At 33.5% G+C, this 23,638-nt stretch overlaps 7 protein-coding genes across 7 annotated transcripts in view; 6 read left to right on the top strand and 1 right to left on the bottom strand.

Moving 5' to 3' along the window:
• The window catches only part of LOC112459446 (odorant receptor 22c-like), a 3,147-nt gene extending 1,592 nt beyond the window's left edge, over positions 1–1,555 (top strand). Inside the window, exons 3-6 of the mRNA XM_025023545.1 lie at positions 149–379; positions 461–574; positions 1,135–1,290; positions 1,440–1,555. Coding sequence (XP_024879313.1) covers positions 149–379; positions 461–574; positions 1,135–1,290; positions 1,440–1,490 — 552 coding nt within the window. The 3' untranslated portion in view covers positions 1,491–1,555. The remainder of the gene's footprint in view (positions 1–148; positions 380–460; positions 575–1,134; positions 1,291–1,439) is intronic.
• Positions 1,556–2,149: 594 nt separating this feature from the next.
• On the top strand, positions 2,150–5,280 carry LOC112459449 (odorant receptor 4-like). The gene is made up of 6 exons (XM_025023547.1): positions 2,150–3,017; positions 3,263–3,617; positions 4,028–4,258; positions 4,334–4,447; positions 4,932–5,087; positions 5,199–5,280. Exons 1-6 carry the CDS (start codon positions 2,764–2,766, stop codon positions 5,247–5,249), a joined length of 1,161 nt encoding a protein of 386 aa, XP_024879315.1. The 5' UTR covers positions 2,150–2,763; the 3' UTR covers positions 5,250–5,280.
• Positions 5,281–6,125: 845 nt separating this feature from the next.
• On the top strand, positions 6,126–8,430 carry LOC112459448 (odorant receptor 13a-like). Its single transcript, XM_025023546.1, has 6 exons — positions 6,126–6,510; positions 6,707–7,061; positions 7,411–7,641; positions 7,719–7,832; positions 8,047–8,202; positions 8,349–8,430. The coding sequence occupies exons 1-6, from the start codon at positions 6,254–6,256 to the stop codon at positions 8,397–8,399; spliced, it is 1,164 nt and encodes a 387-aa protein (XP_024879314.1). The 5' UTR covers positions 6,126–6,253; the 3' UTR covers positions 8,400–8,430.
• Positions 8,431–9,762: 1,332 nt separating this feature from the next.
• LOC112459433 lies at positions 9,763–11,931 on the top strand. Its single transcript, XM_025023529.1, has 2 exons — positions 9,763–11,070; positions 11,596–11,931. Exons 1-2 carry the CDS (start codon positions 11,053–11,055, stop codon positions 11,929–11,931), a joined length of 354 nt encoding a protein of 117 aa, XP_024879297.1. The 5' UTR covers positions 9,763–11,052.
• A 357-nt stretch (positions 11,932–12,288) lies between these two features.
• LOC112459432 overlaps positions 12,289–23,638 on the top strand; it is a 38,157-nt gene continuing 26,807 nt past the window's right edge. Inside the window, exons 1-6 of the mRNA XM_025023528.1 lie at positions 12,289–13,116; positions 13,190–13,547; positions 13,770–14,003; positions 19,988–20,101; positions 20,362–20,517; positions 20,641–20,684. Of these exons, the coding sequence (XP_024879296.1) occupies positions 12,863–13,116; positions 13,190–13,547; positions 13,770–14,003; positions 19,988–20,101; positions 20,362–20,517; positions 20,641–20,684 (1,160 nt within the window). The 5' untranslated portion in view covers positions 12,289–12,862. The remainder of the gene's footprint in view (positions 13,117–13,189; positions 13,548–13,769; positions 14,004–19,987; positions 20,102–20,361; positions 20,518–20,640; positions 20,685–23,638) is intronic.
• On the bottom strand, positions 15,760–16,946 carry LOC112459452. The gene is made up of 2 exons (XM_025023551.1): positions 16,372–16,946; positions 15,760–16,238 (listed from the first exon to the last, which is right to left on the bottom strand). The coding sequence occupies exons 1-2, from the start codon at positions 16,668–16,670 to the stop codon at positions 16,157–16,159; spliced, it is 381 nt and encodes a 126-aa protein (XP_024879319.1). The 5' UTR covers positions 16,671–16,946; the 3' UTR covers positions 15,760–16,156.
• On the top strand, positions 18,450–19,739 carry LOC112459451. The gene is made up of 2 exons (XM_025023550.1): positions 18,450–18,975; positions 19,051–19,739. The coding sequence occupies exons 1-2, from the start codon at positions 18,722–18,724 to the stop codon at positions 19,478–19,480; spliced, it is 684 nt and encodes a 227-aa protein (XP_024879318.1). The 5' UTR covers positions 18,450–18,721; the 3' UTR covers positions 19,481–19,739.

The raw sequence follows: 23,638 nt of genomic DNA, 5'->3' as shown, positions 1-23,638 counted from the left end.
GTTAGTGTTAAGAGTATATTTTACAGTCATGTAATATTAATTAAATATATTATGTAAGATTATCACATTTATTGTATCTTTGAGAAAATATTTAATTTTTTTTCACAGGCAATAATTATATTTTTGCAAAAATTTAAGTATATTATAGGTGCTCCATCTAAGCGGACAAATTGATATAATATGTCAAGAATTCAGAAATATTTCCAAGAATACTCTTGTTCATAGATCTTCCATACATTCGTTTGGAATGCTTATCGAGAGGCATAACAGAATTCTTTCATTTTCTGAGAACATGGAAAAACTTTTCTCCTTGTTCTCGTTATTGCAAATTTTTTGGAATACAGCAGTTGTTTGCTGTCTTGGATTTGTCTTCATAATTGTAAGTACGGTAATATGTATATATAATGGTTGTTGTCATATATATTTCATTCATTTCTATTTTTATTGCTTATCGGACCAGTCTATTCACAATGAAACTGGTGTTGTCGCCTTAGTGAAAACCATGTTTACTTACCTTGCCGTAGCAATGGAAGTTTTTATGATTTGTTTTTCCGGAGAATATCTTAGCTCCAAAGTAAGTATACCCAAAAGTGATTAATCATAAATTTTTTATTAAATTTTTTATCACGTGATATTTATGCCGATAGAACTGTATATATATGACATAGTTCTTTTAATAAAAATATATTGTTGCAGTGTGTGTGTGTGTGTGTGTGTGTGTGTGTGTGTGTGTGTGTGTGTGCGTGCGCGTGCGTGTGTGCGTGTGTCTATGTGTAATATTTAAAATATTATTTATGTTAATTAATGTTAAGCAAAAAGAAGTTTTTCTTATTTTAAAATAAGAAATGTATTACAAACATATAAATATCTTTAGAAATACTGACAACACACATGGCTGCTATAATAAAATTATATTTAAAAATTATAAAATTTTTATTACAAATATAAAATTTATTATATTTTTAAATAACAATAGAAATGAAATAAAAAAATAGTTTTTTTAAATTTGTTATAATATTTTTACAATGTCAAAAATAATACTGGAAAAATCTTTTCTTGCTAAACGAATTAAACAGATAAAAATGAATATAAAATATCGTCGTTATATTTGACAGTATTTGCATCATTTTTTAGGGCAAATCAATTGCCAGGGCAACATACGAGATGCCATGGTATGATATGCCGTCAAATCAGAGTAAAATTTTAATATTCATAATGATGAGATCGCAAAAACGACTGGCAATCACGGCAGGGAAGATGATGGATATGTCATGTGAAACTTTTACAAGTGTAAATTTAAAAATTTTTTAAATTATTAAATTATTAAAAGACAAATTTATTTAGACTTTATTATTTTTGAATCTGCTGCGACATGTTTGTTATGGGGATAAATATAATTTATAGATCTAACTTGTATAATTTTTACTTGTGTTTTTTAGATTATGAAAGCGTCAATATCATATGTATCGGTTTTGTACGCTATGTATTGAAATCAACAAACACGCATGATTTATTTTCTGAAATTATTAAGTAGTTAATAAGCTGTAAAGTTAAAGCAAATTAAATATATTGATAATTAATAATTAAATAAATATAGTTAGTTTATATTTATTATTTATTATTTAAGCGGCGATAAAAGCTAATCAAATCTATCTTTCTTTGATGTGTTTATAATGGAGCTGTGAAGTTAGTATAGTTCTAGCTGTTAGCTGAGATGAACCGTTTCCAAAAATAAGAGAGAAGAAGAATTATTATTATCTTCTAGTACTGCAAAATGGTATGTTGAAAAGTGTCTGTGTAAAAAACGTCAATTAATCATTTATACAATGACTTGAGGAAGTAGGTATTCACCAAAATTTGTTGAATATATGTGAATGATAATAAAAACTCTTGATTATAATTTACCCAAGGTTTTTAACAAAATTAACACAACATGGTGCAACTGTCATGCTAGGCCAATTCTTTATAAGGAACGATTTTCTATAGTCGAAAGCGTAGAAATGGAAAATAGATAATGCTCGGATGTTTTCGAGCATTAACCCCATATTAGAGAATCGCGTATTTAGTTTGTATGGATATATATTTTGTTGTGTATAGACGTATTTTAAACTATAAAATGCTTAATAACATCTCCAATTAAAAACTTTTTACTTTTGAAATTTCTTCCTCAAGCGAGTTTTTTACATTCCCGGAATCATTAAAGAAAATTATTCATCATTATATCCCCTATCCAGTGAGTTCTACCCTCGCATTATCTTTTTAAAGACCAGAGGTTGAACTGCACGAATATAATGCAGTTCCGTTCGCTTAGAATATTTAATATGTAATTACCGTCGTTCCGCTGTTGGTTGAATGATTGTTGCAATGTATAGAACGTAATAAACATTTGTTTCTTTTAGATAGAATCGCGTTGCCAAGAGACAAAATGACAAAAAAAAGGAACTGACAATTGCGCATGGAGTTGTTCATTGAGCGTTTAAGTCTGATATCTTTGTTACTTCGCGGGTATTATACGTTGTTAGACTACCAATAGAATTACAGGATGTCCATATGAATAATGAGCTCTATCTCGATTTGCTGTTATACCATACGCGATGCATAATAGCGATTGATCCATATTTACTCGAGTGGGGATGCACCGTGTGGGGTTGCTCTTCAGGAAAATGTTAGTACTCTTTCAGTTCTTTCTCAAACCCAAGTGCCGGATAGAATGTTTCGACACTGATCTTTGGTTCCTCGCGATCTCGGTATTTTTTACGAATAATGGTCACGAGTACTGTCAGTCCAGTGCTGAAGATCGGCCTTCGATTGCTTGATATGTGGCCGGGTGTGTCGTATTCCATCCCCTATTGGCTAATTTATATATTTAGCATACTGATCGTACAGTACTTCCAATATCGATACGTATTCGAGCACTTCAAGATTAGTGAGCTCTCGAATCTCGTTGACAGCTTACCCGCGGCTTTAGACTACAGTTTGACGCTTTTTAAATTAATCAGTCTTTGGATACATCGTCGGTAAGATGTTGTGTGCACTGCAAACGTTAGTTTCAATCCCCAATCTTGCCCTGTTTGAGACAGACAAATTTTATATTAGTATATCTTATATATTAGTTTCTTAATACGTGTTATATTGTTATATTATATTCAGATCTCTTATAAGCTAAACGTATCGTAATTCTATCTAATCCTAAATCGGAATGCGAGTAATGATTTATAATGTCTCGCGACAATATCTGTTCAATTAAAGAAACACGTTGCAGTGTCATTCATCAACTCGTGGCCGATATGGACAATGACTGGCACGAGTGTGTCAATAATGATCGACATTTGTATGTGATGATAATCACAGCCAATATATCGCATTTCTATTCTAATATTATGTTAAGTATTAATACGATTTCTGCGGTGTTTTACCTTTTGGGTGATTACGCAGTTCGTTTTGTGTATCTATCTGGATATTACAATGTTACCTTGCGGCAGCTTCCAATCAAGGTACAATTTCCCTTCGATACTCAACAATCGCCGATTTTTGAGCTGCTGGTTGTAACTCTATTTCTACATGTAATGTTGAATGCGTGCACGCTTAGTATTGTAAACGCATTAATTTCTACTTTAGTAAGTCTCACCTTATAAATTATTGTAATTATTGCAATTATTAACAATAATATACTTTTTCACAAAGGTTGTTTAACAGCATATGATGTTAGTACAGATCTGAGAACATCAAAATTACACTTTGTCTATAGATATGTAAAATTTAGTTAAGTACGAATTATGATATGTCATATATATAAACTTAATTTGATACGATAAGATTTTATATCAGTGTAAAATAAATTTAATAATTAATTAATTGAATATCACTTATAAACGCACTTACATTCGGTTTTTTCTTTATACCAAGCTTGATTTTTTAAATAAAATACTTCTTAAATTTCTAATATTTGGTAATAAAATATTTCTGATACTTTTAATATTTGAAAATTATAGAAATTTAGATATATGTATGTACATATATATTTTAGGTGTTTCACGTAAGTGGACAAATCGATATATTATGTCAAGAATTCAAAACTATTTCTGGAAAAACTTTTTCTTATAAAACTTGCACATCTACATTAGGTACATTGATTGAAAGTCAGAACAGAGTTTATGTATTTTCCGAAAATATTGAGAAACTTTTCTCCTTTATTGCGTTAATGCAAGTTATCTGGAATACATTAGTTATTTGCAGTCTAGGATTTATTATCATAATTGTGAGTACTTCAATAAAAATATGCTGTGATCAATATTACAGTTAATTTATTCGGTCTTATTGTTTACCAAAATAGTCGTTTTATATTGAGACCAGTGTCATTACGATAGTAAAAACTATTCTTACTTATTTTGCTGTGATAATGGAAATTTTCATCTTATGCTTTGCCGGAGAGTATCTTAATCTAAAGGTTAGTAAAATATGAAAATTATTAACTACAAGTATATCATATTTTTAATGTAATCTGATTACATTTACCTTACAAAATATTTGTAAGGTAAACACATTGCAATGTCTATAAGGAAATTCGTACAGTTTTCAAATATAAAAAAATATATAAATTATTATAAAACCAAAACTAAGCTGAATAACTAGTCGTTTATTGCTAGTATGAGACTCCTTCTAGAAATAGAAATAATGTAAACAATTTTTTATAACATATTATTATTTTTATTTGTATTCTAAACAATGCTACTTGATGGTATTGGTTCTATCTTTTATAAACGGCGTATATTTTTTTATTTCAATTTATTTCACTTTTTGTACAATAATAAAATAATAAAAATAACTAGAAAAGATATTGTCGTTTATACAAAGAAGGTTTTCATATTTAATTGAATAAAGAAAAACGGAAAATACCGTTTTGTCTTTGATATCTTCTGCATTATTTTCAGGGTAAATCAATCGCCGATGCAGCGTACGAATCATTGTGGTACGATTTACCATCAAATCAGGGGAAAACAGTAACATTTGTAGTAATGAGATCTCAAAAGCAACTGATGATCACAGCAGGAAGAATTACAAACTTATCTTTGGAAACTTTCACGAATGTAAGTTTTTGAAATATTTTTTTTGGACAGTTAAGTAAAATCTTTTAACATTTAATAAAAATATATGCGCGCGTGTTTGTAAATTAATTTTTGAATTTAAATTCTTTTTAGATTATAAAGGCATCAGCATCATACGTATCTGTCTTACACGCGATATATTGATATTAATAAATAGTAATTTGTTGAAATCACAATGTTATTATTAGTATAAAATCTTAATGTAGAATAACTGTTATTGATAATTAAACTGTTTTCGACAAATTAATAATCTTAAATTATTGTTTTAACATAAGATTTATAGATTACATAAGAAGAATTACATTTAATTTTAATTTGAATATTTATATTTTTCTTTTGTTTATTTTTAATCTATATTATAATTATATATAAAAATATACTTTTACCGAAAAAAAGAAAAGAAAGAAAGAAAGAGAAACAGAGAAGTATAATTTTTCATTACGTTGACTATATCGAATATCAAGACTTTATCCAGAGATCTGAGTATATATGCAATTTATGTTTGCATATCTTGTTACTTGTGTTGTGTAACTAAGTTTCTGTAATACGTCCAGTTGATTTCTATTTCTTTACTTCCCTTGCAACTGTATTCTGATAAAATTTAATATTTACCTTATTAAAAGAAATTACTCATCATTACGCCAGAGGGATATATAATGTTTCTTCCTTTCTTGTCCTCTTAAAAGCTCATAATCGATGCCATGAATACAATTCATTTCCGTTTCCTAGAATGCCCAAGACATAATTATGAACTTTCAAACTGCCTTACGCGATTATCGCGATTATCGCGATATCTAGAAAATAATGCATGCATATTCGTTTTTTTTTATCGACGACATGGCATTGTCAGTGGGAAGAGATGATTCAATGTATAATTTTTTGTTCCTTCATGGTAAAGATACGCATTATGAGACCATTAAAGGAACATATAATGTTCGTATAAGATCATTCTATCTCGAATTGCTTGCTGTTATACTGTACAATGTATAATAGCGATTGATCCGTACTCACGTGAGTGGGGATGTACCGCGCGCGCATGGGGGTGTACTTGGAAAAACTGTTAGTTCCCTATCAGCTCTCTCTCATGGTCACAATAAACAAATGTGCTGATCTTTATATCCATACCGCGTTTTCCAAATTATTAACGAATGATAGCCAGGAGTACCGTCAGTCCGGCGCTGAAAATCGGCCTTCGGTTGCTCGGTGTGTGGCCGGGTGTGTCGCATTCCACCGTTTACTGGCTGATTTTTATGTCGAGTATACTAGTCATACAATACTTTCAGTATCTGTACATACTTGAGCACTTCAAAATTACCGAGCTTTCGAATCTTGTCGATGGCTTGTCCTTGACTTTAGATTACAGTTTGACGTTTCTCAAATTGGCCAGTCTATGGATACATCGCCGGTAAGATACCGCATCGCGTGTGCAATGTTAACTTCACGTTAAATCGCTCTCGCAAGTAACCAGATTTTTGTGAAAATGTTGATCCAGATTTTTTAACTGAAATATTAATTAATACACTTAAATTATCAATAGGTGTATCGGTTTCGTGTGAAAAAAAGTAATGGTTATATTTACAAATTGAATTAACATATTGTAGAGTTTTTCATAAAATCCTGGCCCTTATGGATAACGACTGGCGCGAGTGCATCAACATCGATCAGCATTTGAGTATGATGACAATTAAGGCCAGTGTATCTCATTTTTATTCTAACGCTATGCTGAGCTTTAACGGAGTTGCTGCCGTACTTTACGTTTTGGGCGATTACGTAATTCGTTTTGTATATTCGACCAAAGATTACAATAATACCTTGCGGCAGCTTCCTATCAAGATGTTACTTCCCTTCGAAACTGAGCAATCGCCGATTTTTGAGCTATTGGTCGTAACTCTATTTTTACATGTAATATTAATCTCGTTTACAGTCGCGGTTCTAAACGGATTGATTTTTACTTTGGTAAGTCTTGAATTTTAAATTTGCTTTTTTAATTTTATCAAAGATGTTTAACAAGAGAGTTTGTGATGCGAGAAGATGTTACACCGAAGAAGCATAAAAATTTTATTTTATGTTATTTGCGAAATTTCTTATATACAAAAGTGCAACCTTACTATACCTATATTTCATTTAGACATAAAAATTGATATCACTTTTGAAAAGATATGGTTGCTTAATTAAATATATATTTATATTATATAATAATAAAAAGTAAAAAAATTCTTTTCTTCTAAACGTAATTTTTGTGCAGTAAAAATATTTTTTTGTACATAATACTTGGAATCTTTGCAGCAGCTTGAGTACATTTTAGGTGCTTCACGTAAGCGGGCAAATTGATATAATATGTCAAGAGTTCAGAAATATTTCTGTGAATGCTTTTCCTTATCGATCTTCCGCATTTATATTAGGAATGCTGATCGAAAAGCACAATAAAGTCTACGCATTTTCCGAAAACATCGAGACACTTTTCTCCTTTATTGCATTGATGCAAGTTATTTGGAATACTTTAGTCATTTGCTGCCTAGGATTCATCATTATAATTGTGAGTATTTTATTATTATAAAAATGCATTATGATCAATGTAAGTTATACATTTTTTTTTATTGTGCGTTGAAACAGTCCGTTCATAATGAAACCGATGTCTTCGTGTTTGTGAAAGCCACTTTGGCTTACTTTGCCGTAATAATAGAAGCATTTATCATTTGCTTTGCGGGGGAATATCTTAGTCTTAAGGTTAGTAAGTATAATATATTGCGAGTAATTATAATTAAAGATTTAAAAAGTGTTTTTCTCTATATTATATAATATGATATATCATTTTATTTTATTTTTTCTTTTAATAATAGTAGACTAGAAAAAGGCTCTTCTTTCAGATAAAAGAATTGTTTGGATCGACAGAAAAAATACTGCCCTGCTATTTTTGACATATAATTTACATTATTTTTAGAGTAAATCGATCGCTGATGCAGCATACGAATCGTTGTGGTACAATATGCCGCCAAATCAGTGTAAAATTATATCATTTATGATAATGAGGTCCCAAAGACGACTGTCGATCACCGCAGGAAAAATGATGGATATGTCATTCGAAGCTTTAACGAATGTAATCTTTCGCAACATTCTTGATGAATAATTATTAAATAAAAACTTTATCATGCTTACAATTGATTTTAGTGTCCGTTACAATCTGTTGTTTTATCTTAACATATATATAGACTAAAATTAATTTGTTAACTCTTATTTGTTTAGATCATGAAGACATCGGTGTCATATGTATCTGTCTTGCATGCGATGTATTGATATATCAACAAAAATGCAATAGTAATTTGTGAGAATTATAATTAAATTAGTGTAAAAGAAGATATTTTAGAAACTGTTGAATATTTAAAGAGATTAATCATTAAAAATTGTTAATAAATTAATAATTGTTATTTAAATATTTATGTTGTTTTAAAGTAACTTTTGAAAATTTGTAGATTGTGCTGTTTCAAATAATTGAATATAAATGCGAATAATTGCACTTCTTATTTTGCTATATATTTAAATTTATTCTTATACATATATAGTTTCATACTGAATTTATCTGCTAAATTTTTTAAATTCTTATTAAATAATTTGCAGATATATTTTATGTAGATATACTGCACGTAGTTATAATGAGATTTCTATCATACGTTCCATTGATTTAAGTCTCTCTCTGCTTCCAAATTCCGTTGTAGTTTATGATCCGGTACATCATTTTGGTACAGAACATCCACACGGGTAATAAGCTATTTCGCGAATTACTGTGAGACCATGCAGCACATAATTGGGATTGATTGATTGGTGCTCGAGGGATATAGCATATCGATCGTTTGGATTGCTAGGTAATTTCAGTGTATTATGCAGATTAACTCGTAATATGGATGTGCGATACCGATCTTCGTACTCTCGTGTATCAGGGTGTTGTTAACGTAATTTTGAGTTGCCCATTCGCACGTCTCTTAACAATGAGTTTCAATTTGGTAACCGTCGGAATGATAACCGTGAATGCCGTGAGTTTACCGCTCAAAATGAACCTTATATTGTCTGACAGTAACCCAACAAATGTTTCAGTGTAATTAGATTTTTCTGCATATTGGTGTTGAAATATCTGGCCAATTAAAGTCAAATAGTGGCGGATTTTGTAAAATTTTGACGACAATAGAGGACGATTGGCACGAGTGAAGTAATGCCGATCGGCATTTACGTGTGATGACCACCAAAAGTAATATTTCACGTTTTTGTTCCCATATGCTATGTTGAGCATCAATGTGTCATTCGCAATACTGCACTGCTATACGTTTCCCAAATTTGATGGAGAAATGCAATAACACGTCATGACAACTTTCTATTAGATTAGAAATTCTCTTTGAAGTTTATATTTGTCTTATACGCTAGAAAAATGTAAATGCAATATGATTGAAAATATACTATTATATTAGATTATATTATTATTATGTTAGATATTAATTCAAAAAAGTCATATTTTTTTTACAAAATTTGTTATAAAAGACTACACCGTCTATTAAACTTTGTTAACATGTAAAAGTATTATATTTAATATCGTTTTTAAAGTTTTTATATTACATCAATTAAAGTTACTTTTAATACAAATAAAAATATCTTTACTTTCAATTTATATTACCTATATATATATAACAAAGATATCACGATGATACTCAGCAAAACAATTCACACTTTTAAAGTCCTGCGCATTTCTATTGTTAAATTCTTCAGTCAGTCTGCGTATTGTGTTTCTTCTTTCTATTTTTCCTCCGAAGTTCTCTTACATTTATTCTTTGTCGATTTCCATTGTTTCTTCTCGACACGATATTACAGGTAATACGACTATTATAGATACGAGCATATATTCGAAGAAAGATCTACATTTTTAAAGAAAATTTGCTACCTCGCTCGACAGCGAAGGGTAGCCTGTTGATCGCTCGTTGCCCCCGAAGTTACAATCTTTGAACAGCCAGTGCTTGAGCCGTTCAAGGTGTAATTACGATTGATTGATGGTTGCACTTTCGTCGTCCCCTCTGCGATCGGTCAGTTCTCTTATCGTCATCACGCGACGTACAATAGATCAATCGACGTACAAGTTTCACGCATAATATGTATATACCGTTTGCTCATATCGGGAGATTTAAAAAAGCAAGTCATTGCAGAAGTTATTATAATCTCGCGAGATGACTATAATAACACGCATAACAATCGTGATTTTTTTGACTGAATCGCTAAACGCGGTTAAAAGGGGTAATTCGAGAAAGTACATCCATGTCTTTTTTTGACCTAACAATATCGCGCGACAAAATGTTTCATTATTCTTATATTATATCATAAAATTAATTAATTATTATAAATAAAGCAGAAACAGAATATCATTACAATTTCTTCTCACAGGCCTGTTTTTTATTTTTTTTTTTTTATGTTTTGGCGACAAAGGCACTTACTCGCCGTAAAATATTCATCTTTTCTACAACGTTTGTATAAGTTCTTTCATATTTCAAATCTGACATTTATTCAACCTATAAGAATTCCTCCTCGTAACAGCTCGTAAATGTAAAAGGTGTCGTAAAGACGTTCGTATAAAGTGTTTTCCGGACTTTCCGTTTAGACACTTTTTATATTTTCGCGTGTTGTTTACATTGCGCATGTGTCTCTCGCACTATAGCAGATACTTTTGTTATATTTTGCGTAGAGTATTTCACGAGATTTTAGATGGACGATTGAAGAGAGTACATCACTACTGCTAGTTCACGTATATATCTGATAATAAATTTAACGTTAATCTCTAGACGCTGCCGGTGCTTTAACATTTTAATGTTCATCAGCACCTTGACTTGTCTTCTACGTTCTCGGAGGTCTCATTCGACGCTCCGCGAAGGGGTAAAGATGATCCACCTGGGACCAAATTCGATCTTCCCTCAAAATGGAATTACTGTTCGAGGTTAATGAATCCCCATCTTTGAGACCATAGCAGTAGCCCAGATTCTCTACAAATTGTCTTTCTCTTTCTTGATCGCAACGATAAATTCTCTAGTCATTGCATTGTCATTACGAGTATTAATCAGCGTCTTTGCGTTATAGTATTTAAAATCATTTTCTAAGTTTCTACGTTAGTGTAGACGCGGATCACATGCTGTTGCATAACTAATTTATATTATTCACTCATTGTCTTTACAAACTACCGGTAACAATCAAAGTGCATTATTAACGAAAACCATTTGTTCTATGTCGGAAGCGTTTCTTTTTTGCTTTATCTTAGCACGAAGGTTATTACATTTAAACTGTATTTTATCGGAACGATCTTATTTCTTGATAAATTGCTATGTTAATAGCCAATTTTGCGAGCACTTAACTTAACAAATTGCTGCTATATAAACGTATATACATCAAACGACATTTTTTCGAGAAAAAGAATATTCACTCTTGTTCGACATTCGTAGAATTAACTCAACTGGTTGTTTTTCAGTGTAAATCGATCGCAAGACGCCGCCGCGCCGTCTACGAGTCCGTTTGGTACAATATGATGCCCAGCCAGTGTCGAACTCTTCTGCTCGTAATTGTGAGGTCGCAAAAGAGATTGACGATCGCCGCCGGAAGAGTGATGGATCTTTCTCTGAAGGGATTCACCGGCGTAAGATCCATTCTCATACATACAAAATATTGCTCATGGATATTAAACGCGTCTCGAATGAATATCAAAATGACTGTGCACACAATTTATAAAGTAAACGGCCTTCGGCGCTATGCACATATCCGATATAATACTTACAATGAAAAGTGTCTTTCCGTATACAAGTCATAAAAAATTCTGCTTCGTACATATCCATGTTGCATAAAATTATTAAGAAATTACGACCCGTATATATCAATGGCGACTTTATTTGCTCGTTCACTTGATGACATTGAAATTGCATAGAAAGATTGTTCCCTGAAATATATTAATTAATTAGTTGTAATCGTAATCAGACGATCCTTAGGATAACATAAATATGCGTTTATTTAATATAACGTAATATTAGAAGCGCATTAACGCTAACAAATTATTGAAAAAAAAAATTAATTTTACTAAAAAATGAGATATTTATTTAATTAATATTTCAAGTTGTATATATTCCTTTTTAATTAATAAATTTTCGTAACGTATGTTACGTACGGTGAAATTCATAACATTGATATAATAAATAATCTTTTTCTGATTTTACTAAGGAGCATGTGTGTGAACGAACGATAATTCCATGTTATTTTCGTTTATAAAACAACAATGCGCGTTTAGATCTTCTCACAAGTCTCTTTGTAGCAACACTCCCTTTTCTTTGCCTCTATGCTTCTCAAGTCTTTCAACGCATCTGACATTGTGCACATGCGCTCAACGGATCTTTTATTTCTTTTTTTTTTATTAACGAATATCTTACTTCCCCTTCCTCGTAACGCTCAATATACGTCGTCTCGAATTATGTCCTTTCTTCTCCGCAACCTGTAATCATCGTGAAAATGTAATGTATTATACGCTTCTTTTTTTGCCGTCGCATCAGGCACGGCAAGAACACACGTAATTGCGATTGATTGATAACGATCGACGAAGGGGCAACGCATTGTTGCCTCGCATTGCGACCGGAGTTATAGCTCGTCGAAGCTCAATGCTCAATTTCCAAGTAGCATATACGCTCGCACGATAATCGTTTTGCCTTTGACGAGGGAAACGTCGCGGTGGTGGTCCGATCCCATGCGAGATAATGCGCGCAACTTCCATCAGCACTTCCGTCGAGATCGGCCTCCGCTTTGTCGGAATCTGGCCCGGTTTGCCGTATGGAACCGTCACTTGGGTCTCGTATGTGACGAGCTTGGTGTTCGCGCTGTATTTTCAGTACGTGTACATTTTCGGTCACTTCGACATCAACAACATATCGGATCTCATCGATGCGCTTAGTATCACGTTGGCTTATAGTCTCGGCTTTCTGAAGCTGATCTCTCTTTGGTCGAACCGCAGGTAGGGACAGTCCTTCGATATAAATGACAGGAATGACGGTTCTGATGCAAAATACGCGAGGAATTTTCTACAGGATATTTCATAATATCCTGCTAACGATGGAAGAAGATTGGAGCAACGTTCATATTTGCGACAAATCGGTATGGTGCATCATGGAGAGTAATGCCAACCTGTCGCGTCGTTGCTCGAATGTGTTGATCGGCATTAACGTTACGTCCGTAATTTGCTACACCATGACCAGTCTTCTGCGTCGCTCGGCCGACTTTAAGGAGGATCTTAACATTAGTTCGAAAGTGTTACCTATAAAGATGGAATTTCCCTTCGCAGTTGAAGCGTCTCCCCTCTTCGAACTTTTAGCGGTCGGTCAGGTTCTTCATGTATTGTCGATCGCCTCTTTGGTCGCTATCGTAAATTGCTTGATCATCACGTTGGTGAGTTCCACCGATCATATAAATGACAAATGGCTTTTTGAGATTTATTAGCTTAATTTTTTTGTCCGTGATATTCCTTTTGCAAGCGCTGATAAAAACTAATTAAGACCAATAATTTTTGTCTTTTTCTAAATCCGCATCTAGAATTTGGATATCTTTGAAAAGAACTTTTGCTGATAATCGGAAGTTTATTTTGTGGAATCTATTAATAGTCACGTTTAGGTACTTCACGTGAGCGGACAGATCGATATTCTTCGTCGGGAATTACTGACAATTTGCGGCGACGGAACTTCACAGCGCTATTCAATCGTCGCAAGTGTTAGGGTTCTGATTAGTCGACACCAAAGAATAATAATGCTCTCGGACAATATTGAAGAGCTCTATTCCGAGATCGCCCTGATGCAGTTCCTGTCGAATACCGTGGTCATGTGTTGCATCGGCATCACCATTATAGGCGTAAGTTGGATCGCTAATTAATAAAGTATAATTATAGCATTGTTTTATAATTATATAGTAAAAATGTATTAAATATCTTTCGAATCTCAATCTGCTATTTTCTTATAGTCTCTCACTAAAGAAGGCGCTGCCATAGTAATATTGAAATCCGCTATATTTTACGTCTCCGTAATGGTGGAATCTTTTATCTTTTGTTTCGCTGGAGAATACCTCAGCGCCAAGGTTCGCACAATATTTTATCTTATATGTGCAATATTTTTTTTCATTCTTTGAAGCCACTATAATCAATCAGTTTTTAAACGTTTTGCTTCTTCTGTAGAACAACTTATCAAGCATGATCAATTTAATATATGTACATCTACGTACTTGACGACTCTTGTGTTCCTTAAAAGTTCGAAAACTCTTAGACAATGTCACTGAATCGGACTTGAAATTGAATTCAGATAAATTGATAGACTTTCTTTTCTTGTTTGTGCTGTTGTACTGTTTTCTTTTTTATTTTCAGAGCAAATCGATTGGCGATGCAGTCTACGAGGCGCTTTGGTATAACATGCCACCTGCCGAGTGTCGGATACTATTATTTGTGATATTAAGATCGCAGAAGAGATTGACGATCACTGCTGGAAACATCATGGACCTTTCTCTAGTAGGATTTACGAGTGTAAGAATCTTGTCTTGCGAATATACATTATACTATAAGATATATAAAACGTCAAAATGTGTTTAATGTTTCTTAAGGGGTTAGGCCATCTTAAAAAATCGCGCCATTGTTAGGAATTTTTTTTGAAGAAACAATAAAGTGTGTGTGTAACTGCAAAATCCAATGTATACACTTTATTATACATATTTTAAAATATATAACAAATTTTTTTAAAGTTAATATTTTTTCCCCCATTTTGCGGCGAGCAGTAGAAGTGGTCACCATTTGATCGTAAGGCAAAACAAAAAAAATTTTCATTATTTACATGAAATTTAGAGAAGTAGCTAGAGAAGTACATATGGATTTTTCAAAATATGGATTTTTGAAGAAATGGTGAGCATTTAAATGAAAAAATTTCATTCTTACAAAAAATTTTGTATAAAATTGTCTATAATTCCAAAAATTGTTAATAAATTGTAAAATCTGTATGTATTTTTTTAGATAATTTAGTTTTAAAGATGCTGTTAAAATTTCAAATAAATTGGTCAAATATTGTTCGAGTTCTACTGCTCGTTAATTTAAAAAATGCATTTTGAGTAAAACGTATTTAAAGTTTTATGTAACAATATTTTTTGAATACAAGCAAATTTTTTTCGCATTAGGACCAATTGCACATTAATTTTGATATCCTAAAAAATGTTTTAAGTAAAAAAAAATAAATTTCATTTTTTGAAAGTTTCAAGGTGGCCTAAAACCTCTTAAGACAAAGTAGAAAATGATACGCGGTCTGTTACGTGAGTAAAATTTATTGTTTTATATCCGCTAGGTGATGAAAGCATCCGCTTCTTACATGTCGGTGCTGCACGCGATGTATTAAACCAGATTAGTGGATTACAATTATACTTAAGTGCCAAGCGCATCTACCGTGATTAGCGACATATTGGACTGTAGCAAGTGTAGCATAACACAAAGTAGCATTACGTAATTGGACCGAAAACAGTTTTAGATATACGAACAAGAGAATATACTTTATAAGAAAATATATAGAAATAAATAAATAACAATACATTTTTTTTAAAGAGAAATCGTAGTAAATTTTACAAAAAAAGTTTTTGATCTTTAAAAATGTATAAAAAATACCTCTTGAATAATATTTATTTTCTCTTTTAGATCATGCACATTCTCACTTCGTATCGACGATGTCATTAAAGTCCAAATTTGTTAAATAATTTCAGACGTTCATATATTTTCCAATTCAAAAAATCTTGAATATTCTAAATTTCTATAAAACATACTTTGCTTGCAAAAACTTCAGATTCATGTTTTTCATGCTATTCACTCACTGTCGTTCATTTACTTACTCGATTACTAACAGGGGTATATCTGCTGCAAATAATTATTCATTTTCCCCTCGTTATAGACGTCCGATCCGAACGTACTTTCATTGTCCTTGCTATATTAAGTTTCGTTCGCATGTCATTCTCTACGTTATACCATTTTAAAGTGCTCTGAACTAACCGACCATTGTTACGCACGAGGGTTTACTTTTCCGAGGGTCTCGCGGACCATGCGCCTGCATGATCGGCATTTGTTTCCTAAAATTTTAAGGTTCGAGGTAATTACGAAGACAATGCACTCTCTGCTGTTCGTGTCGTTCGTCTTTCTTTTCTTCGTCATCTACCCCAATCTACCCACACTTATTTGACTGTTACAACCGTTCTTATTCACCAATTCTTCCATCGTGATGAGAATTCCATGTCGGTACTTTTTGTTGGGTCACATCGATATCGTGGGAAAGCTCTTCCGTGTTCATCCGCGTTCATCCATGTGTTTAACATCGCTATATGAAGTACACGGTTGAATTTTCGACGAAATATCAAAGTTTCACGGTGGTACCGATGTAAGGAGGCGTCTCGATCGGAAGTACCTTTCGAAGTCAGAACTCCGAAAATGGATCCGAAAACCGATTCGATGATCCTCGATGGCAGTTCGATCGAGATCGGTGATCGGCGTTTGGCCAGACTCATCTTGCACGGTCCTTCGTCGCGTCTTCTGGATCAGTCTGACGACGATGCAGATTTGTCAGTGTTGATATTTCGTCATATACTTCCGCACGGACGACCTGACAGATGGCCTCAACACTCTACGATGTCTTATAGAGAGAGCCTTCTATACTATTAAAACTTATGATATTTTTAATCAATCAATGGTGAGCTTACTTATTTATGTTATGAAACAAATGACGTGGACGAAATCTTTTCTAAATTCAACTGTGTACTTTGCATAGCACGTTTCTAAATCGAGTTTAGATTAATTTGATATTTTTTAAAAATAACAAAATATGAAGAATTAATTCGATACAGAGACATACGAGCAATTAACGAGAGATTTGCGTATAACTACATAATATTTAATTGTTGTACATGATTTTGCTTTGCTGTTGCATAACCAATTTATATTATTTACTCGTTGTTTTTAAAAATTACCGGTAACAATCAAAGAGCAGTAACAAAAATCATTTTATTTTATGTCAGAAGCGTTTCTTTATTGCTTCGCCGAGAGTATCTTAGCACAAAGGTTACATTTAAACTGTATTTTATCGGAACGATCTTATTTCTTGATAAATTGCTGTATTAATAGGCAATTATGCGAGTACATAACTTTACAAATTGCTACTATATGCACGTATTTATATCAAGCAAAATTTTTTCGAAAGAAAAAATATTCGTCCTCTTTCGACATTCATAGAACTCAACTGGATGTTTTTCAGTCGATTGTAGATGCCGTCTAGGAGTCCGTCTAGGAAACCGTCCAGGAATTCGATACAAAATGACGTCCAGCCAGATGTCTAACTCTTCTGCTTGTGATTGTGAGGTCGCAAAAGAGATTGACGATCACCGCTGGAAAAGTGATGGATGTTTCTCTGAAGGGATTCACCGCGTAAAATCCATTTCTCATACATACAAAATTTTGCTCATGGATAACACGTATCCAATGAATATCAAAGTTGAATGTGCACACAATTTTTAATGCTAACGATTCAGCGGTCTTTAGGACTATGCATATATTCAACATACTTAATACTTACAATGGAAAATATGTTTTCGTGTACACAAGTTGTAAAAACTTTTGCATCATACGTATCGACATTGTATAATATGCAATTATTATGAAATTACGGCCCGGATACGGATATCAATGGCAATAATATTTCCTCGTGCATTTGATGAAATTTATCGTAGGAAGACATAGAAAATCGCATGTAAATATTGCTCCCTGAAATATAATATAATAATTAGTTATAATTTTAATTATCAGATGATCCTTAACCTAGCACATATGCGCTAATTTAATGCAACGTGGATATTGGAAGTATGTTATTGTTACTAATGAATTATTGGGAAAGAAATAGATATCATTCGAAAATAGAGATGTTTACTCAAGTAATATTTTAAATTGTATACAGATCTTTTTGATAAATAAACTTTCATATAACGCATGTTACGTATATATTGAAATTCAAGACATTGGTAAAATAAATAATTTTCTCTGATCTTCCTAATAAGGAGCACGTGAATGTGATCAAACGTTAATTCCATATTACTTTTGTTTATAAAACAACAATGCGCGTTTAGATCTTCTCACAAGTCTCTTTGTAGCAACACTCCCTTCCCTTTACTTTTATGTCTCTCAAGTCTTTCAACGCATCTGACATTGTGCACATGCGCTCAACGGATCTTTTATTTTTTTTATTAAATGAATAACTTACGTCCCCTTCCGCGTAACATTCAATATATGTCGTCTCGAATTACGCTCTTTCTTTCTCTGTAACCTGTAATCATCGTAAAAATGTAACGTATACGCTATTTTTTGCTGTTGCACCGAGCACGGTAAGAACACACGTAATTGCGATTGATTGATAACGATCGACGAAGGGGCAACGCATTGTTGCCTCGCACTGCGACCGGAGTTATAGCTCGTCGAAACTTAATGCTTAATTTGCGAGTAGCGTTGCTCGTAAGATAATCGTTTCGGTTTTGACGAGGAAACGTCGCGGTGGTCCGATTCCGTGAGGATAATGCGCGCAACTTCCATCAGCACTTCCGTCGAGATCGGCCTCAGATTCGTTGGAATCTGGCCCGGTTTACCGTATGGAACCGTCATTTGGCTCGTGTATATGACGTGCTTGGTGTTGGCGCTGTATTTTCAGTACGTGTACATTTTCGATCACTTCGACGTCAACAAAATCTCGGATCTCATCGACGCGCTTAGTATCATGTTATCGGCCAGCCTCGGCGGCCTGAAGCTGATATCTCTCTGGTCGAACCGCAGGTAGGGACATAGTTCCTCGATATAAATGACAGAAACAACGGTTTTGATGCAAAATACGCGAGCAATTTTCCACAGGATATTTTATGATATTTTGCTGGCGATGGAAGGACACTGGAACAACGTCAATATTTACGATAAATCGGTATCGTATATCATGTCGGGCAATGCCGATCTGTCGCGCCGTTGCTCGAACGTGTTGATCAGCATTAACGCCACGGCCACAATTTACTACTGCATGACCACTCTTGTGCGTCGTGAGACCGAATTTAACGAGGATCTCAACATTAGTTCGAAAGTGTTACCTATAAAGATGGAATTTCCCTTCGAAGTTGACGCGTCTCCTCTCTTCGAACTTTTAGCGCTTGTTCAGCTTTTTTATGCAGTGTCGGTGGCTTCTTTAAACGCTATGATAAATTGCTTGCTCATCACGTTAGTGAGTTCCACCGATTATATAAGTGATATGCATGGCTTTGTAAAATTTATTAGCTTTATTTCTTGCCTGTGAGCTTTATTTCTCATTCTTTTACGAGTGCTGATCAAAACTAATTAAAACCAATTTTTGTCTTCTTCTAAATCCGCATCTAGAATTTGGATAATTTTAAAAAGATTTTTTGCTAATAATCGGAAGTTTTTAAAGTTTTTTGTGAACTGTATTAATAGTCAACGTTTAGGTGCTTCACGTGAGCGGACAGATCGATATTCTTCGTCGAGAATTACTGACAATTTGCGGCAATGAAACTTCACAGCGCTTTTCAATCGTTGCAAGTGTCAGACTACTAATTAGTCGACACCAAGGAATAATAACGCTTTCGGACAATATTGAAGAGCTCTATTCCGAGATCGCTCTGATGCAGTTTTTGTCGAATACCGTGGTCATGTGTTTCGTCGGCTTCACCTTTATAGGGGTATGTCGCATCGTTAATTAATCAAATATATTTATAGCATATTTTTATAATTATATACCGAACTTATTAAATACACCTTCCGAGTTCTCTCTGCTATCTTCTTGTAGTCTCTCGGTAAAGACGGAGCTACCGTATTAATGTTGAAATCCGCTATGTTTTACGTCGCCGTAACGTTGGAAGCCTTTATCTTTTGTTTCGCTGGAGAATACCTCAGCGCCAAGGTATTCGCACTATATTTTATCTTACACGTACAAAATTTTATTTTATTCTTTGAAGCCGTTGACAATCAATTTTCAAACTTTTTGCTTTTTCTGCGGGACAACCTTTACCGAGCTTGATCAATTTAATATATATCTACGACTCCTGTGTTACTTAAAAGTTCGAAAACTCTTAGACAATGTCACTGAATCGGACTTGAAATTGAATTCAGATGAATTGATAAACTTTATTTTCTGGTTCGTGCTGTTTTCTTTTTTTTCAGAGCAAATCGATTGGCGATGCAGTCTACGAGGCGCTTTGGTATAACATGCCACCTGCCGAATGTCGAATTTTATTATTTGTGATATTAAGATCGCAGAAGAGATTGACAATCACTGCTGGAAAGATCATGGATCTTTCGCTTAAAGATTTTACAAGTGTAAGAATCTTGTCTTGCGAATATATATCATAACAAGATGAAATGTTTAGTGTCTTTTAGACAAAATTGAAAACAATACGCTGTCTATTACGTGAATGAAATTTATTGGTTCGTTTCGTCCAGGTGATGAAAGCATCCGCTTCGTACATGTCGGTGCTGCACGCGATGTATTAGCCGAGATCAGTTACTTGTGCCAAGCGCATCCATCGTGATTACTGACTATGTTGGACAGTAGCAAGTGTTGCATTACATAGTGTAATAGTTTATAATTGGCGCGAGATTTTTTCTAAATATAGGAACAATAAGACATATTTTATTGAAACATATATAAGTAAATAGATCCTAAGATTTTTTTTCGAATAAACCGCGATACCTTATTATCATAAAATCTCTGATTTTTTTAAATAAAAAAAGTATTTTTTATACTGTATTTACTTTATATTTTAGGTCATTCACATTTTCACTTCGTTTCGATATCATTAGAAAATCGAAGCTTTACTAAATAATTTTAAACGTTCATATATTTCATTGTTCAAAAAATCATGAATATTGTAAATTCATATAAAACGTAATTTGAATGCAAATACTCTAGTTTCGTCTTTTTCATACTATTCACTCATTGTTGTCTATGTACTTACACGCTCATAGTTACAGGTATACCCGCTGCGAATAATTATTTTTTCCCCTCGATAAGGATGGCAGATCCGGACGTACTAATTTAACTTTCCTCGCTATTAAATGTCGCTTGCATGTTGCTTTCCACATTTTAAAGTGTCTTGATCTAACTGACTATTATTACACACGATCTCTCGAGATTCTTGCGTACCGTGCGCCTGATCGTGTACGGTTCCTGAATTTTTAAGATTCAAGGTATATTCAAAAACAATTTATTCTCTCTCCGTTGCTCGCTTTTTTTTCTTTGTCATCTATACCCTCACTTAGCTGTCTATTATAATCATCCTTATTTGACAATTTTTCCATTGCGATAAGAATATCTTGTCGGTACTTCCTATTGGTTCATATCGACATCGAGGTGGGGAATCGCTGGTGCGTAGCGATTTTTCCGTGTTCACCCGCGTTCATCCCCCGTGTTCATCCATGTGTTCAACATCGCAACACGAAATACACGTTTAGATTTTCGACGAAATATCAAAGTTTCACGGTGATACCGATGTAAGGAAACGTCTCGGTCGGAAGTACCTTTCGAAGTCAGAACTCCAAAAATGGATCCGAAAACCGATTCGATGATTCTTGATGGTAGTCGTTCGATCGAGATCGGTCTTCGCGTGATCGGCGTTTGGCCCGACTCATCTTGCACGGTCCTTTGTCGCGTCTTTTGGATTAGTCTGACGACGATGCAGATTTGTCAGTGTTGATATTTCGTCATATACGTCCGCACGACCTGATAGATGGCCTCAACACTCTACGATGTCTTATAGAAAGAGCCATCTACTATTGAAACTTATGATATTTTTAATCAATCAATGGTGAGCTCACTTATTCATGTTACAAAACAAATGACGTGGACAAAATCGTTTTTAAATTCAATTGTGTACTTTGCATAGCACGTTTCTAAATCGAGTTTAGATTAATTTGATATTTTTTAAAAATAACATGAAATATGAAGAATTAATTCCATACAGAGACATACGAGCAATTAACGAGAGATTTGCCTATAACTACATAATATTTAATTGTCGTACATAATTTTGCTTTGCTGTTGCATGACCAATTTATATTATTTACTCGTTGTTTTTAAAAATTACCGGTAACAATCAAAGAGCAATAACAAAAATAATTTTATTTTATATCAGAAGCGTTCCTTTATTGCTTCGCCGAAAGTATCTTAACACGAAAGTTACATTTAAATTGCATTTTATTGGAACGATCTTATTTCTTGATAAATTGCTGTATTAATAGGCAATTATGCGAGTACATAACTTTAAAAGTTGCTACTATATGCACGTATTTACGTCAAGCAAAATTTTTTTCAGAGAAAGAATATTCTTTCGACATTCATAGAACTCAACTAAATGTTTTTTAGTCGATCGTAGATGCCGTCTAGGAATCCATCTAGGACGCCGTCCAGGAGTCCGATACAAAATGACGTCTAGCCAGCGTCTAAACCTTTTGCTTCAATTGTGATTGTGAGATCGCAAAAGAGATTGACGATCGCCGCCGGAAAAGTGATGAAAGTTTCTTTGAAGGGATTCACCGCGTATATAAGATCCATTTCTCTCATACATACGAAATTTTGCTCATGGATATTAAACTTGTCTCGAATGAATATCAAAGTTGAATGTGCACACAATTTTTAATGCAAACGATTCAGTGGTTTTTGGGACTATGCATATATTCAATATACTTAATACTTACAATGGAAAATATATTTTTCTAACGCGAGCGTGAAATGGGCCGCTTTTCACGCATGTTTTGAGTGAGCAAAACAATTCATTTCTCCACTAGTTGAAAAATGGAGCTATATTTCTCAACTAGTGGAGAAATGAAATTGTAAAACAAGCGCGAAAAGCGGCCTGTTTCACGCTCTTGTTAGGAAAAATAGTATGAACAACTCGTGGGAAGAGTGGTCGAGCCCAAATGAGTGTGATGGTCGCACGAGCGAAGTGAGTCACTCAATATAAATTGGAGTGACTCACTTCGCTTGTGCGACCAACTTCATACTCATTCAGAATCGACTACTTTTCCCGCACTAGTTGTACAATATACTATTTCGTATACACAATAAGTCTTAAAATTTCTGCATTATACGTGTCGACAATGCATGCAATTATTATGAAATTACGGCCCGGATACGGATATCAATGGCAATTACATTTGCTCGTGCACTTGATGAAACTGATCGTAGGAAGACGTAGAAAATCGCATGCAAATATTGCTCCTTGAAATATAATAATTAGTTATAAATTTAATTATCAGACGATCTTTAACGTAGCACATATGCGCTTATTTAATGCAACGTGATATTGGAAGCGCATCAATGCTACTAACGAATTGTTGGGACAGAAATAGATATCATTCGAAATTAGAGATGTTTACTCAAGTAATACTTTAAATTGTATAAAAGTCTTTTTGATAAATAAACTTTAAATAACGCATGTTA

The sequence above is a fragment of the Temnothorax curvispinosus genome, unplaced genomic scaffold, assembly GCF_003070985.1.
Source record: "Temnothorax curvispinosus isolate PA1 unplaced genomic scaffold, ASM307098v1 QBEX01009828.1, whole genome shotgun sequence".
Classification (NCBI taxonomy): Eukaryota; Metazoa; Arthropoda; class Insecta; order Hymenoptera; family Formicidae; genus Temnothorax; species Temnothorax curvispinosus.
The sequence above is the reverse complement of the archived record's forward strand: the minus strand, read 5'-3'. Positions and strand labels throughout refer to the sequence as shown.

Bases quoted from the DNA above. Each gene is read 5' to 3' on its own strand.
- LOC112459452 (XM_025023551.1), bottom strand. From the start codon at position 16,670: ATGAGTCTGGCCAAACGCCGATCACCGATCTCGATCGAACTGCCATCG. The intron at 16,239-16,371 runs GTGAATAAGAAC...TTAAAATTTTAG, and splicing joins TCATCACGATGGAAGAATTG to GAAACAAATGCCGATCATGC.
- LOC112459451 (XM_025023550.1), top strand. From the start codon at position 18,722: ATGCGCGCAACTTCCATCAGCACTTCCGTCGAGATCGGCCTCAGATTC. The intron at 18,976-19,050 runs GTAGGGACATAG...AATTTTCCACAG, and splicing joins TCTCTCTGGTCGAACCGCAG to GATATTTTATGATATTTTGC.
- LOC112459449 (XM_025023547.1), top strand. From the start codon at position 2,764: ATGGTCACGAGTACTGTCAGTCCAGTGCTGAAGATCGGCCTTCGATTG. The intron at 3,618-4,027 runs GTAAGTCTCACC...TATATATTTTAG, and splicing joins ACGCATTAATTTCTACTTTA to GTGTTTCACGTAAGTGGACA. The intron at 4,259-4,333 runs GTGAGTACTTCA...TTACCAAAATAG, and splicing joins TAGGATTTATTATCATAATT to TCGTTTTATATTGAGACCAG.
- LOC112459448 (XM_025023546.1), top strand. From the start codon at position 6,254: ATGATAGCCAGGAGTACCGTCAGTCCGGCGCTGAAAATCGGCCTTCGG. The intron at 7,642-7,718 runs GTGAGTATTTTA...GCGTTGAAACAG, and splicing joins TAGGATTCATCATTATAATT to TCCGTTCATAATGAAACCGA. The intron at 8,203-8,348 runs GTAATCTTTCGC...TTATTTGTTTAG, and splicing joins CATTCGAAGCTTTAACGAAT to ATCATGAAGACATCGGTGTC.